This window comes from Strix aluco, chromosome 2 (assembly GCF_031877795.1).
Source record: "Strix aluco isolate bStrAlu1 chromosome 2, bStrAlu1.hap1, whole genome shotgun sequence".
Classification (NCBI taxonomy): domain Eukaryota; kingdom Metazoa; phylum Chordata; class Aves; order Strigiformes; family Strigidae; genus Strix; species Strix aluco.
In genome coordinates this window covers 65,528,887-65,542,698 of record NC_133932.1, presented here as the reverse complement: position 1 = coordinate 65,542,698, position 13,812 = coordinate 65,528,887, and the positions used below count along the sequence as shown (strand labels likewise).

The window sequence follows — 13,812 nt, the reverse complement described above, 5'->3', positions numbered from 1 at the left end:
GTACTTCAACGTGTTTGTGGATTTGTGAGGAAGTGCAAGTGGCAGTACTTTGGGTTGAACGTAACAGCTGTATATCCCTATGTTCAGCTGAACTGAACAGAATTTGAACATTTACAAATGTTTCTGGCCTTGCTCTATATTTGAGAGGATGCTGATAGATGGAGATAATTTGTAAGTTATGTCCATGATTTCTTACGTATTTCCTCTCTTTTGATATAGCTAGAATACAAAAAAATGCTTTTTTGCATCCTTTTGTGCCTAGGAAGTGAAATGGTAGCATTCTCTTCCCCACTTTATATTGCTGGAACAAGCTGTCATGACCTAGAGCAGAATGCAATGACATGACAGGAGCAAAGGTTGTTTGTACTTTATCATTTTTTTATGGCTATGAGTATTTTTTGGTAGTGGGGTATTGGGTTTTGAGTCTATAAAGCCTTAAGCGATCAGTAATTTTGTCTGCTTAGGGACTGGACTGCTTTCATCGTATAGCATTGTGAGCACAACTGTAATTAGTTAAGGGGCTCAAATTGTAATTCATGTCTGTATAAAGCAGAACACTTAATTTTGTAGTCTAGGTATGGTATCTCTGAGTGCTTGTTAGAACTTTTTTGGGTTATCCAAGAGAAGATGACAGGGGAAAATCATAGAATCATTTAGGTTGGCAAAGAACCTAAAGATATGATACAGGTTGGCTATATGGAGCAACAAAACTGCTTTTGGTGTAGTCCGTTACTTGAGGCTTGAGGGTGTAGTCCTGACTCAGTCTTCAATTTTGTCATTTTAAGTGGGTTTTTGTACATTCAGACGCAGAGCAGGATTTAGCCTTCCTGCCCTTCATTGGCACTCCTGTTCTCACCATGTAAAGCAGGCATTGTTGTGAACTTCCAGTAATAGCAGAGCTGTATTCTTCCTAAATTTAGTAACTTAATAAAAGTGTGGAAATCACCAAACACTGCTGCTGTCTCTATTGCCCTTTGTGGATGCTTTTTTGTAGTCATTTTTAAACTACTTTTCCACTTAATCTGTAATTATCACGTTTTCAGGTTTATACTGTGCTTTGTTATTAATTCAGTGGCATTAGCTGGATCAGGCTTGATGAAAACAAAAATCAAACTGCAATGAAAATAATTAATTATTTTTTTACTGACCCTTCTAATATATTTGTATGTCCATTCAACAGAATAAGAGGGAAAATTTACTACTGAATGTCACAGGACAGAGCCCACCCATAAAGCTTTTTTTCACAAAGCGTCTTTCAGGTCTTCCTAAATAATTCAAAATGTATTTTTGTGCACTACTAGTCATTTCTGAAGAAAACTCTCTGACTATTAGAATCAAGTGAACCTCACAGAGTTCAGTATCCAGTGATACTGATTTCTCATGCCTTACAGGATCAGCCTGTGCAGGCAATGGAGTTTCTGCATCACACTGTATCCATATCTTGGTTATGCTGGGATTTTAGAAATCTGAGGACTCAGAAAATTGAAAAGCTGTATGAGGCAGTAATTCTCCTATAGACTGAGATATTAAAATCAGTTGATAGTGCCAAAATAGTTGGCAACTTCTTACAAAAAGGCCCTATAATATTTTTTTAAAAAGACAATATTGTTTCAGGAAACTTATTAATGTTATATTGATTAATTGATGAATTAATAGTAATAGCTGATGTGCTACATTTCTGCTGGCCTTTGTGAATTATGTGTGAAGGGTATGGGCCCAGCTCAAACAGGGTGATTGAAGGGCATTCCTAAAATCTGACAGAACCGTAGTGAGTAAGGCTGTTGGAAACTTGAGACCAGGCCTGGAGAGACATTTCCTCTCACAGTGCTATGGGAGAATAACTGTAATGGCAGCCCAGCTTGAGATAGTTTTTATCTTAAACATTAAGGATCAGATTCTCCACTAATTCAAAATTAATCTGTTCAAACTGGTGCTAATAGTGTGCATTTTCTTAATTTGTGAATACTGTATACTGATTTTTTTTGGTTAAGTGTAAATTACTTATTATGGAATACTCTCTGCAAATCCTTGAAGATGAAGTAAAATACTTCTTCATAGATTGAAGATCTGAAGAAAATAAACCATGAGCTAAGGCAACATGTCATACAACTTCTTGATAAGAAGCAAGTGGTAGAGAGTCAAGTAGATAGGTTCGCCTGTAAAAATGATCAGCTGTGTAAAGAACTGGCTGTAATTGGCAAACTATCAGAGCAGCTGGAAAAAGAATTGGTATTGAGTACCGCTGATAAGGAGCTTGAGGAAGCAAAGGTATCTACTTATTAGAATTAATATTGTGCAGTAATATTTTAATGTTAGTTGCTAATATTATGGGGAACTGGTTTTTTACCTTTTGGACTGAATTTCCAGCTTTCATCTCTGCTTTGAAGTATGTTTGCTGGGATGAAGGAGGAGTAGGTTCTGTACAGTGTGGTATTTTTTCAAGTGTAGAGTGGTTCAAGGATTAAAATCATGCTTGCAGCTGGAAAGAATGTAATTTCAGTGAAAACTGCTTTTGATTTCACAGGATAATGGAAAATTGTACTCTATGCGCATACAATTATGTGATTTAGTAGTAGTGGTCAGATGGGAGAAAGCATATTATTTGTTTGCCATTAGTGTAACTACATACTTATTTCTTTAGCCTGTAGGTATAGTCAAACTGTCCCTGTTTTGAAAAGTTTCTCAGTAAGACAGTTCTGGGAAAAGGTGTCCCACGTTTCCTTTTTCATTCACTCACCCGAGAATAACTTAACTGTTACTGTTTTTCCTAATCCTGGACTGCATCTGAAGATAACACTTTTAACTGATCCCCTTCTAAATTATGTTTATTGTTACTAAATAATATGTTTTCAGCCTAGTCAAACTAGAAGACATGTACAAAATGCTCTTTGAACTAGAACAGTTGAGCTAAAATGCTGGATTTGCATCGATCATACAAAGTTAATGCATCTGTGCTCTCAATTTTTTTTATGGTAGATTCAAATTCGACACCAGCAGAACAAGATAAAGAAGCTGGAACACACGGTGAAAACACTAAAATCTGTGAGTTAAACATGTATCCTTAATATATATGTAGCTATGAAATCAGGTCATTTCCACATGAAATTAATACTTGTACAAGTGCATTTCACTTGCTTTGTTTTCACTGTTAACAGAGAAATTATATAATGGATAAACAGATCTGTTTTCATTTGTAGTTCTCTGTCTCTAGGTGGATGGGAATCTGTTTCTGTTTTGCAACTAGCCTGTAATGATTTTGCTTTTGAGAACATTAATAATTTTTTTTTACAAACTTGCATAGAACTGTTTTAGACACTGCGTAAATCACTTGCAAAACAGAAAGCAGTAACATTTTTTTCTTTAAAATTTCTATCTTCTGTCTTCCTTAAGGTGTAACAATACTGTTGGAATTTTCCCACAGCATTCTCCTGGCGAAACTGGCTGCTCGTGGCTTGGATGGGCACACAATTCGCTGGGTAAAAAACTGGCTGGATGGCCGGGCCCAAAGAGTTGTGGTGAACGGAGTTAAATCCAGTTGGTGGCCGGTCACGAGTGGTGTCCCCCAGGGCTCGGTTTTGGGGCCACTCCTGTTTAACATCTTTATTGATGATCTAGACGAGGCGATCGAGTGCACCCTCAGTAAGTTTGCAGATGACACCAAGTTGGGTGGGAGTGTTGATCTGCTCGAGGGTAGGGAGGCTCTGCAGAGAGACCTGGACAGGCTGGAGCGATGGGCTAAGGCCAACTGTAGGAGTTTCAATAAGGCCAAATGCCGGGTGCTGCACTTGGGCCACAACAACCCCCAGCAGCGCTACAGGCTTGGGGAGGAGTGGCTGGAGAGCTGCCAGTCAGAGAGGGACCTGGGGGTGATGATTGACAGCCGGCTGAACATGAGCCAGCAGTGTGCCCAGGTGGCCAAGAAGGCCAATGGCATCCTGGCTTGTATCAGAAATAGCGTGGCCAGCAGGGACAGGGAAGTGATCTTACCCCTGTACTCGGCACTGGTGAGGCCGCACCTCGATTACTGTGTTCAGTTTTGGGCCCCTCACTACAAAAGGGACACTGAATGACTCGAGCGTGTCCAGAGAAGGGCAACGAAGCTGGTGAAGGGTCTGGAGCACATGTCGTATGAGGAGCGGCTGAGGGAACTGGGGGTGTTTAGTCTGGAGAAGAGGAGGCTGAGGGGAGACCTCATCGCCCTCTACAACTACCTGAAAGGAGGTTGCAGAGAGCTGGGGATGAGTCTCTTTAACCAAGTAATAAGTGATAGAACAAGAGGGAATAGCCTCAAGTTGCACCGGGAAAGGTTTAGACTAGATATTAGGAAGCATTTCTTTACAGAACGGGTTGTTAGGCGTTGGAATGGGCTGCCCAGGGAGGTGGTGAAGTCCCCATCCCTGGAGGTGTTTAAGAGTCGGGTTGACATAGCGCTGAGGGATATGGTGTAGTTGGGAACTGTCAGTGTGAGGTTAATGGTTGGACTGGATGATCTTCAAGGTCTTTTCCAACCTAGACGATTCTGTGATTCTGTGGAATATTTTGAAATGTATACGATGTTGTAATTGTAGAAATATTTGCCAGTGGTAAATCTAACTTAAATGAACATTTGAATTTATTAAGTGGACTCATTCACTTGCTTCCAGTGTAAGTTGACCAGGAATTTTTATATGTTCAGGATAATGATTTCTTAATATATTTTAAAGATTTGTCTCGAATTTCAGGGGAGTGGGTGGGAATGTTTTTTTTTTTCTTTCCTGTATAAAATATTTGAGCTTATGCCACAATCCTGCAAAGAACCCCCTCTGGAAAAAAACCACTCTGATCATGTAGAGTTTACTGCTCAACTACCCCGGAAATCACAGAATCACAGAATCATCTAGGTTGGAAAGGACCTTGAAGATCATCCAGTCCAACCATTAACCTCACACTGACAGTTCCCAACTACACCATATCCCTCAGCGCTATGTCGACTGAAATATTTCAGTCCTTCATCGAGAAAGTTTGGGATTTGAGAGCTAGATTCACTGAGAGATTTAGCTGATTAATTTATAACTTTTCAGGGATGTAAACACCTACTTCTGCATCTGTCTTAACAAAAATAATAAATTTGCAGAGTTTAGTATTCCCTAGTTGCTTAAACCTTCATGAGTCCAGGTACTTCCAACAGATAGGTTGTAACGAAGAGGGATTTGGTGTGCAATTTTGAACTTTGGAATTGCAATTAATCTTCAAAATCTCATTTAGGCCCCTACAGGACTTCCTGGATTTTGACTCTACTTATTTGCACATCACTTTATTTCTGTTTCCAAAATTCACCTTTCATGTATCTTAAGCAAACCTAGTGGCCTCATTTCTTTCATATTTAAAAATTCATTAGATATTCCAATACAAATCTACTTAATTGTCCTCCTTAGTTTCAAACAGATATATTCCAAGTTAATTAACATTTAGATTTTATGTAACTTTCTGTCCTATTAGATCCATTTCAGAAGGACAGTCAGACATATTCTGCAATATAACAAAAAAAGAAAATACAGATATTCAGAAGTTAAAGTATTAAATGGATACTTATTTTTATTTGATATCTGCTTCATCTTCATTTTGAAGAGTATGTTTATCCATTTTACACTGAAGTATCATTCATTATGAAAGTTCTATTTCAGTGAATAAATTCTCTCATTTTTGCACATGCAGGCTATTTTACAAACAGAAGCTGAAATAAAACAAGGCAAGTCACCTTCAAGGCTTGATACCTTTATTAAGACATTGGAAGAGGACAGAGACTACTATAAATGTGAGACTGAGAATTTGCTGAAGGTATTTAGAAACGCATTTTCAAGTCCTAAGCAAACCTCTACTTGTGGCAGCATGTCAAAAAAATTTTCATCCATCCAGGTGAGCTTGGGAAAACACTTTGGAAAAGAAGGAATGCATTTTTAAAAAATGTTGGTTTATCTTATGCTAAACTACCAAAGCTGTAATTACCAGGAAGAAAAATTAATTGATTATAAAGAGAAGGATGCATAAGATGGGAGTTGGCCAATAATGTAGAGCAGCAGTTAAGTTCACATTGCATGCGCGTGTATCACTTTAAAGGTTACTGACAACTGCTTACATTTAAATAATTAACATAATTGTTAGTACCGTTTCTGATAGACATTCGCTGCTCAAAATAATGTCTGTTTTAGAAAATGGTATGTATATCTAGTCTCTAATACCAAGAAATATATATGCATGTTCTTGACTATCTAGAGGTTACTAGATTGAAGGCTTATTAAATCTTTCATAGAAATTTCCAAACCAGATATAATAAGAAAGTGAATTGAGTTTTGTTTCTCTATTTTAACCGTATATCACCTTATTCTTTAAGGGAGTGAGTTCTGATCTAGAAGTTTTAAAAATATTGAGAGAACGTGAAGAACTTAAGTCAACGCTGAAAAAATATGAGCGCCATGTGGCAGAAATTCAGGGTAACTGCAAAGTTTTAACAGCTGAGAGAGACAAAATTGTCAATCTTTATGAACAGGTAATTTTATTTATATTTGCATGATTAATTAAAATAACTTAAGGTGATGTGCAAGAAAAAAATCCTATTTTTGGTTTTGTGTGGAAAAAAAATAGAAAAAAAAGTTATGAAAATTCTGTGATTTGAATCTGTCAGTTAAATACAAGTTTGTAAGTGCTGTCCTGAGTTAAGGATGCTTTCCTGAATCAAAGAATACATGCACAAATCATTACTTCATCTTCGATATTGCACAGTTTCTGGGATGCTCTGCATTACCAGCCATATGCAACAGTAATACATTATATTACATCACATCTATTCCATATTTCTGTTATGCTGCTGTTTTTAAAAACAGGCACAGGAGGAGATTTCCCGACTTCGTCAGGAAGTTATCAGATGCCCCAGGACTCCTAAAAGTACTGTGACAGCTCAAGCTATGTTAAGACACGTGGAGATAGAAAGGGACACAGCACTGTCAGATTTCCGAAGGATGACTACAGAACGTGATAGCCTCAGGGAGCAGTTAAAGGTTTGATTCTACCCCACCCTCCCCCAAGGTTTTTTTAACGTGAAAACTACTTAGTAGTGTAATTAAAGTTGCTAAAGATTTCTATTCTAATCCTGAAAGTTAATGGCATTACATGTCTGTGGTGAGTTCAGACCTGTTCTATATGTGATTTTGTTGTTATTTGATACAGATTTCTCAAGAGACTGCGTTTAATGAAAAGGCTCATTTAGAACAGAGAATTGAAGAGCTAGAAACTACTATTCAAAATGTAAGGGAAAATAATTATTTATGGAATTGTAAATGTAATACAGGTGATGTTCGTGGTTAATCCTGCAGGACCAAACTGACTGCTCTCTATCAGGAAACAACAGGCTGAGAGCCGTGGATGTTTTTACTAAGACTGTAGCAAGTTACCCTGTAGCAAGTTGACACTGTTACCCACAGTGTTCTTGTATCCAATTAGGAGGTTATGGTCTGGATGGGTGGGCAGCTAGGTGGGGAAAAATTTGATTGGATGGTCAGTCTTACCAGGTAGCAGTTAATTTGGCCTGGAGACTTAGCATGGAGCACCAGAGGGGTTTGTTCCGAGGCCTGTCCTGTTTAACATTTTTATCAGTGACCTGAAGGAGGCAGCAGAATGCGTGCTCATAAAGTTTGCAGGTGACACCAAATTAGGGAAAACTGTTGATATATTCAAGAGCAGGACTGTCAACCACAGGGACCAAGACAGGTAGGAAGAATGGACAACAGGAAACTTATGAAGTCCAACAAGGGTGAATGCCAAGTTCTGAATTTGGGAAGAAGGGCCACTGGCACCAATACCAGTTGGGGACCAATGGGTCTGGGAGCAGCTCCGCTGAAAATTCAGGCCCTGGAGGTCCTGGTATACAGCAAGCTGTATGTGAGCCAGCAAGCAGTATGCCATGGTGGCAAAGAAGGCCAAGAGTGTACTAGGCTATGTGAACAGGACACAGCCAGTAGCTCAAGGGAAGAGATTGTCCCCCTTTACTGAGCACTTATTAGACCACATGTGGAATACACCACACTCAGTTTTGCCGCCACGGTACAAGAAACACGTTGCCAAACTGGAGTGAGTTTATTGGAGGGCTCCCACGATACTTGGGGCTGGAACACTTTCCCTATTAGAGGATACTGGTGCAACTGGGCTTGTTCCACCTGGAGGAGAGGTGGCTTAAGGGGAACCTAAGTCCTACCTGCCAGTACTCATCAAGAAGTCAGAAACAGGCTTTTACAGCAGTGCATGGTGGAAGGATGAGCAACAATGGGCATCAGTTGAAATGAGAAGGGTTCATGCTGAATACAAGGAAATACTTCTTTCCCATAAGGATAGTCAAGGAGTCCTCATCCTTGGGGATTTTCAAGACTGGACTAGACAAAACCCTGAGCAGCCTGACCTCAGAGCTGGCCCTGCTTTGAGCAGGAGTTTAGACTAGAAACCTCCTGGAGTCCATTCCAATGTGAATTACCTTATGATTGTATATTATTAAGACCTGATCCAAAACCAAATCTAATTGTACTGTTCTGGCAAGTCCTGTTTAATATGGCACTAAAACAGAAAATGAAAACATTAACAAAATGAATATAAATCTTAAATATATTTACAGTCTTGATAGAACTTGATTTTTAAATAGATTAAGATTGATTTCTGTGGTGTATCTTTCTTCTAGATCTTGTGGTTGTAAATTCTGGTTAATTTTCTTTTTCCCCTTCAGCATTTTAAATCCTACCAAGTTTATAAGTATAGTTCCAAGGATTATACTATTAAACTGAGTGCATCTGTGATGAAGAATACACTGTAGGCTTAAATAGCTCTGAGTTCTCCAAGTAGTAAATTAGCTTTAATCACACACTTGACATGATGTGCAGTGAATATTGGGAATAGTCCTGTTTTAGTTACATCATCTTATTTCTTCAGTTCATTTGGTACCCTTTGAGGGCGATAAATCAATATGAAATTTATGACACTAGTACTGAAAAAGTTACTGTGTACCAGAGGCTTACTGACTTGCTCTTTAGAGGTCTGACCTTCGATTATAGTAACACAGAAATAGTACTGAAAGAATCAGTAATGGAGGAGAGGGATGAGGTGAGAATTTTTTACCTTAAAAAAGCTGCTTCAAATAATTGAGAAAGGGCAGTTCTTTGAATGTTAAGTGTAAGCATTTAACCTTTCTTTAAACTCAAGATTTCAAACTAGCTTTGCTGGAGTCTGTGCAAGAGGTTTTGGACCTGTTCTTTGTTCTAGATACAGGCCTAAAGGCCTCATGGTGGTAATTTGGACAGTGCTTTATGCAAGTGTTCTACAATGATTTCTCTATCCAGTTATTGGCATAGATATATAAATCAGTAGAGGCCTAAAGTCATCATTGGTAATGTTGTATCCTGAATTGGGATTTCTCCCTTTGTACACTCATAATAATGTTTTCTGTTATGTTATTTTGCACTGAAAACTTTTAATGCTGATCAGTGCCAAACATTTTTGCCCTCAGGCATAATCGCCAACCTAAAATTTACATTAATAAATTAAAATATTCCCAGAGATCTGAAAGACAGGAAATTGATTGTCATTCAAAGGAAGTGAAAATCACATTTCAGCTCTTTGCCATCTACCTTCAGTAAATAAGATACTTGGACATTTCTTCTTCAGTAAAAAATTTATGTTAAAAACAGAGTAGAATTTGAATCAATAGGGGAAATTCTATGTATAAATTGGCTTTTTTGGGAGCTTTTAATGTTTAATTATATTTACAGTTAGATAGTGAGCGGTTCGAACAGATGTCCAAAATGGCACTAATGAAAGACACCATTGATTCTCTGGAAACTGAGATAAAAAGATTGGCAAGAAGGGCACTGGACTCTGAAACTGAGCTGAGCCGACAGGAAGCTGAATATGTTTCACTTAGGTAAGTAAAAGTATATAATTGCATTAATTTGATGAGTAACGTCAGCCTACGTTCATTGGTTTTCCTAACTGTTATGTAGCTCAAAGGGAAAGGAATTTACAATAGTTGTTCTTATGAGGTATCCTTTTTGGAATTAAATTGTTTTCCTCAGTGCTTATTTACATGTAAATGTTCTTGGCTTGTTGATACTATGATATGCTGAAAACCATCTTCAGTGAAAAAGTAAAATTCACTCTGACTTAGAGTTAGGAGCTTTCTATTAGAAGCTGCAGGGATTGATGTTTTTTGGTAAATTGTGTATGAGTTTAAAATATTTTTTTCAGTTTTTATTGTTGTTTTTATAGAGGCAAGCAAACACGCATAAACTAATAAGTGTCATGTTTAGTTAGTTTCAAACATGCTTTTCTTAGTCTTGGAGCTTCTTCATGAGATGAAACAAAACTGAAGCCTTGAGTAGGGTTTATGGCCTGCTGCTCAACTGGAGTTCCTAACCATGTTCAGAAGCATGTAGTGGGACTAGACTCAGTTGAAGCCTTTAGGGAAGAAAGCATAGGTCAGTGAGTGCAAGATAAAAAAGGATAATTTACTGACTGGAGGGGAAGATCAAGCACATGTGAAGTTTTGTGTGGAGAGATAAGAAGGACTAGATCACAGACTGACTAAGCTACAGAATGAACAGACTGCAAGAGAAGATACTGTGATTTTTTTCCTCTTGTATTTCCTTAAATTTAATTCAGTTAGGCAAACACTCTCCTAAACCTGTGCGTCCTTACAAGTCCTTACAAGTGACTGGTGTAGTCGATGCATGGGTGTTATAGGTTTTTTTGTTAGATTTTGATTGGTGGAAATGTTGGGTGCTAGAGTGCAATGTTGTGCTGGCCCACAATACCTTTCTAAGGACACTGTGATTTCTAAAATAACATGAACTCCTTTACAAAACCAGTCCTGGGTTATTGCTGCTTTATAATAAGCTGTCAGAGTTATGAATGCTGTAAAAATTGAGTTGTTCAAGATTAGTTACTGCTACTAAAATATCTTTTTCTTTTCCCCCAACCAGGCTAATAGTTCTCTTCAGTTTCAGTTTGAGAATCATTAATATTACTACATGATTTGAATGTATGACTTGGATATAACTTGAAATAGGTCAAGCATTCCAATGTATGTCCCAAGTGATGATTTTTATTTTAATAATTTTTGAGAAGATTTATGTCCACTTGTTGTAAAGAATTCTTCTTACTTTTCTCTGATTCTATACAAGAGTATTCAGACTTTAATATCCCAAGATTAAGGTTAACATTAATAAAATACCCCAAATAGTCTAAAATATGCAGAAGAATCTTGTTTTTTCTTTACTTTTAAAATTTTAGTGACATTTCAAAAAGGAAAAAACATTAATATATAAACTTCTGAATTCTCCTGTTTAATGCTTCTGCTTTTCCAGTTTATTGAATGAAAAGACAGAACAGAGTCTTTCAGAGACTCAGCGAAGCCTTGTTAAGAAAAAATATGAAATGCAACTTACCCAAGAGAAAATTATGCTTTTGGATGAAAAAATTGGTGAGTGACAGATACAGTTTTTACAATAAAATTCAATAGGCTAATTGTTGTATTACCAATTTTTTTTGTTTGTTTTTTGGGTTGAAAGAAAAAAATAAATATACTTTTGTCAGTTTTAATATTTCAAGTGCAAAACATCTGTTTTCTTTCATTATTGGAAGGTTTTTGTGTTTTAAAATTATGTAATAAATCTCTTGAAAGTAAGTTTCAGTGACATTACATACTGTCAGCTGAACAATGTGTGTTGGTACCGATGTGCAGTGTCTGAGCATATCAGTTATATTCATGATCCACTGAGGCGGTGGTAGCACCTCTCAGCATCATAAGATGATGATGATGGAATCAGGAAAACATCCTTTATAGTATATATCTTATATTGTATGTTGCACCTTTTTTATATTATGGGAGTAAAGGAGGTGGATACAGGAATTATTATTCCTGTAGTGCCAAGGGATATGTTCTTAATTCCAAAATTACAACTGTATTGTGTTAGAAGTCTTCTATTATTTTCTATAGATGCAGTTGACATAATCTGTTCTCAAATGCAGTGCTGCATTTGTGAAGGCAAAATAAAGCTAACCTATAGCTAATGGCATCTAATGTTAAAGCTGCCTTATGCTATTAAAATATCTTGGTTTCTGTTACTTACAAATTTCAAACTCCTGTTATTTGGATTTAAATATTTAATTTGAGGTGAACATTTCACTCAAATGAATAAACATTTAATTCAAAGTGAACTTAATTTTTTTAATGCTTTAGCTAAGGTGTTTAAGCCACTCCTGAGAAGGCTATAGAAAAGGATGTTTTGTTCACATTAAAATCCTTGTATTTTGTTTTAAAAGCCCACTGGTACAGTAAAGTAGGAACTTAATGTTTGATAGGCATGTCAGTCTATGTGTTGTTGCATGCTTTTGATTGTTCCCAGGAAATGTGTCCAAATTAAGCATATTTGAAGCCTAAAAGAAAAATAAAAAATCCATTCATTAAAGCTGAATAGAGACTTCAGAATTTGTCATCTGAGGTCTCATATCATCTGACTGAAGCATGTTCCAGTCTAGATTCATTAGGATTTCTCATTACTGTGAGGCAAGTCCAGGCAAAGAATGTTGAAATTAATGGAGACTGACTGTATTGTGCTATTACCCTGTCACCACAGGGATAACAGTGGAAGATGCCAAAGGAGAGGAACTACAGTGTAGGTGTGGGGAGAGAATGGACAGAGAAAAGAAAGTTGGGAGGTTTTAAATGCAGGATCGATGAGGAGAGGATACTGAGATTACAATTTGGATGAGGCAGCATAATCCTAGTGAAATAGGTAGGAGAAGTAAAGTTAATAGAGAGACAGAAGACAAGTGAGAAATAGGGTTATTGGCTGGATAAGAATTTGCAACAAGGAGGATTTGTTGTCAGAGGAAACTGTAAGTATGAAACAGCGAGATTTGGGAGTCAGTGAATGGAGAAACAGTGTGGAGGTGGTGCCAGGGAAAACTGGGGCAATGCAAGAAATCAGAGCCTGAAAATTAATGAAGTGAGGGGAGGAAGTGAAGAAGGATCCAGAGATATGCAGTGAGGAGAGCTGGTATGAAGTGGTTAAAGACTGGAAACATCCTTAAAACTGAATGACTAGTTCAGAGATTGGGGGTAGGACTTGGAGCTATTGTCACGCACCATGACTAGAACCTGCGAGCAGCTGCACACACAGAATATGCAGGACTTGGACAATAAAGCTGAAAGCAGGGGAAAGATTGGAAGTAAAAGGAGATTGAGATGGAAAATGTGGATTTAGGAATTTAAGATTGTTAGGGAAGGAGTCTAGGAGGAGAAACCTTAAGACGCAGGGCTGACCAAAGTGAAGAGAAAGGATGGGCAGCTAAATGGTATCTCCTTGGAGAGGTAGAATTGGAGAAGATGGAAAGAAAGTGTGTGTGCCCACTAGAGAACCTTTTCCCTTTTGGAGTCTGGAATGAAACTTGTGATTTCCAAGTCTTGCATAATCTTCTCTTGTCAGCAACATAACATAAACTTGGCAAAGTGTCTCTTCCAGTGCTTGTCTGCAGAGAGAAGAGCGATATAGTCCCCCAAAGGTTCATCTTCTATGTCATGTGACACATGATGGGAATCCAAATTATACTTTTTATTTTTCACACAAGTAACTTATTTCAAGAGACAAACACTAAGAAGTTGGGAATGCCGTTCTTAAGGTGTCTGTACTACTTAATAAATAAACTCTGGTGGGTTTTTTTTTAAACTTATTAAGTAATGTTTTTAATTATACTATCATGTGGTGTTTCTCTGTAGGATCCTTGCTGCAACTTTTG

General features: G+C 37.5%; 1 protein-coding gene across 1 annotated transcript in view; it reads left to right on the top strand.

Moving 5' to 3' along the window:
- The window catches only part of TSGA10 (testis specific 10), a 30,342-nt gene that overhangs the window by 1,250 nt on the left and 15,280 nt on the right, over positions 1-13,812 (top strand). Inside the window, exons 2-9 of the mRNA XM_074816718.1 lie at positions 2,059-2,268; positions 2,977-3,042; positions 5,695-5,895; positions 6,371-6,526; positions 6,861-7,034; positions 7,204-7,281; positions 9,786-9,937; positions 11,379-11,494. Coding sequence (XP_074672819.1) covers positions 2,059-2,268; positions 2,977-3,042; positions 5,695-5,895; positions 6,371-6,526; positions 6,861-7,034; positions 7,204-7,281; positions 9,786-9,937; positions 11,379-11,494 — 1,153 coding nt within the window. The remainder of the gene's footprint in view (positions 1-2,058; positions 2,269-2,976; positions 3,043-5,694; positions 5,896-6,370; positions 6,527-6,860; positions 7,035-7,203; positions 7,282-9,785; positions 9,938-11,378; positions 11,495-13,812) is intronic.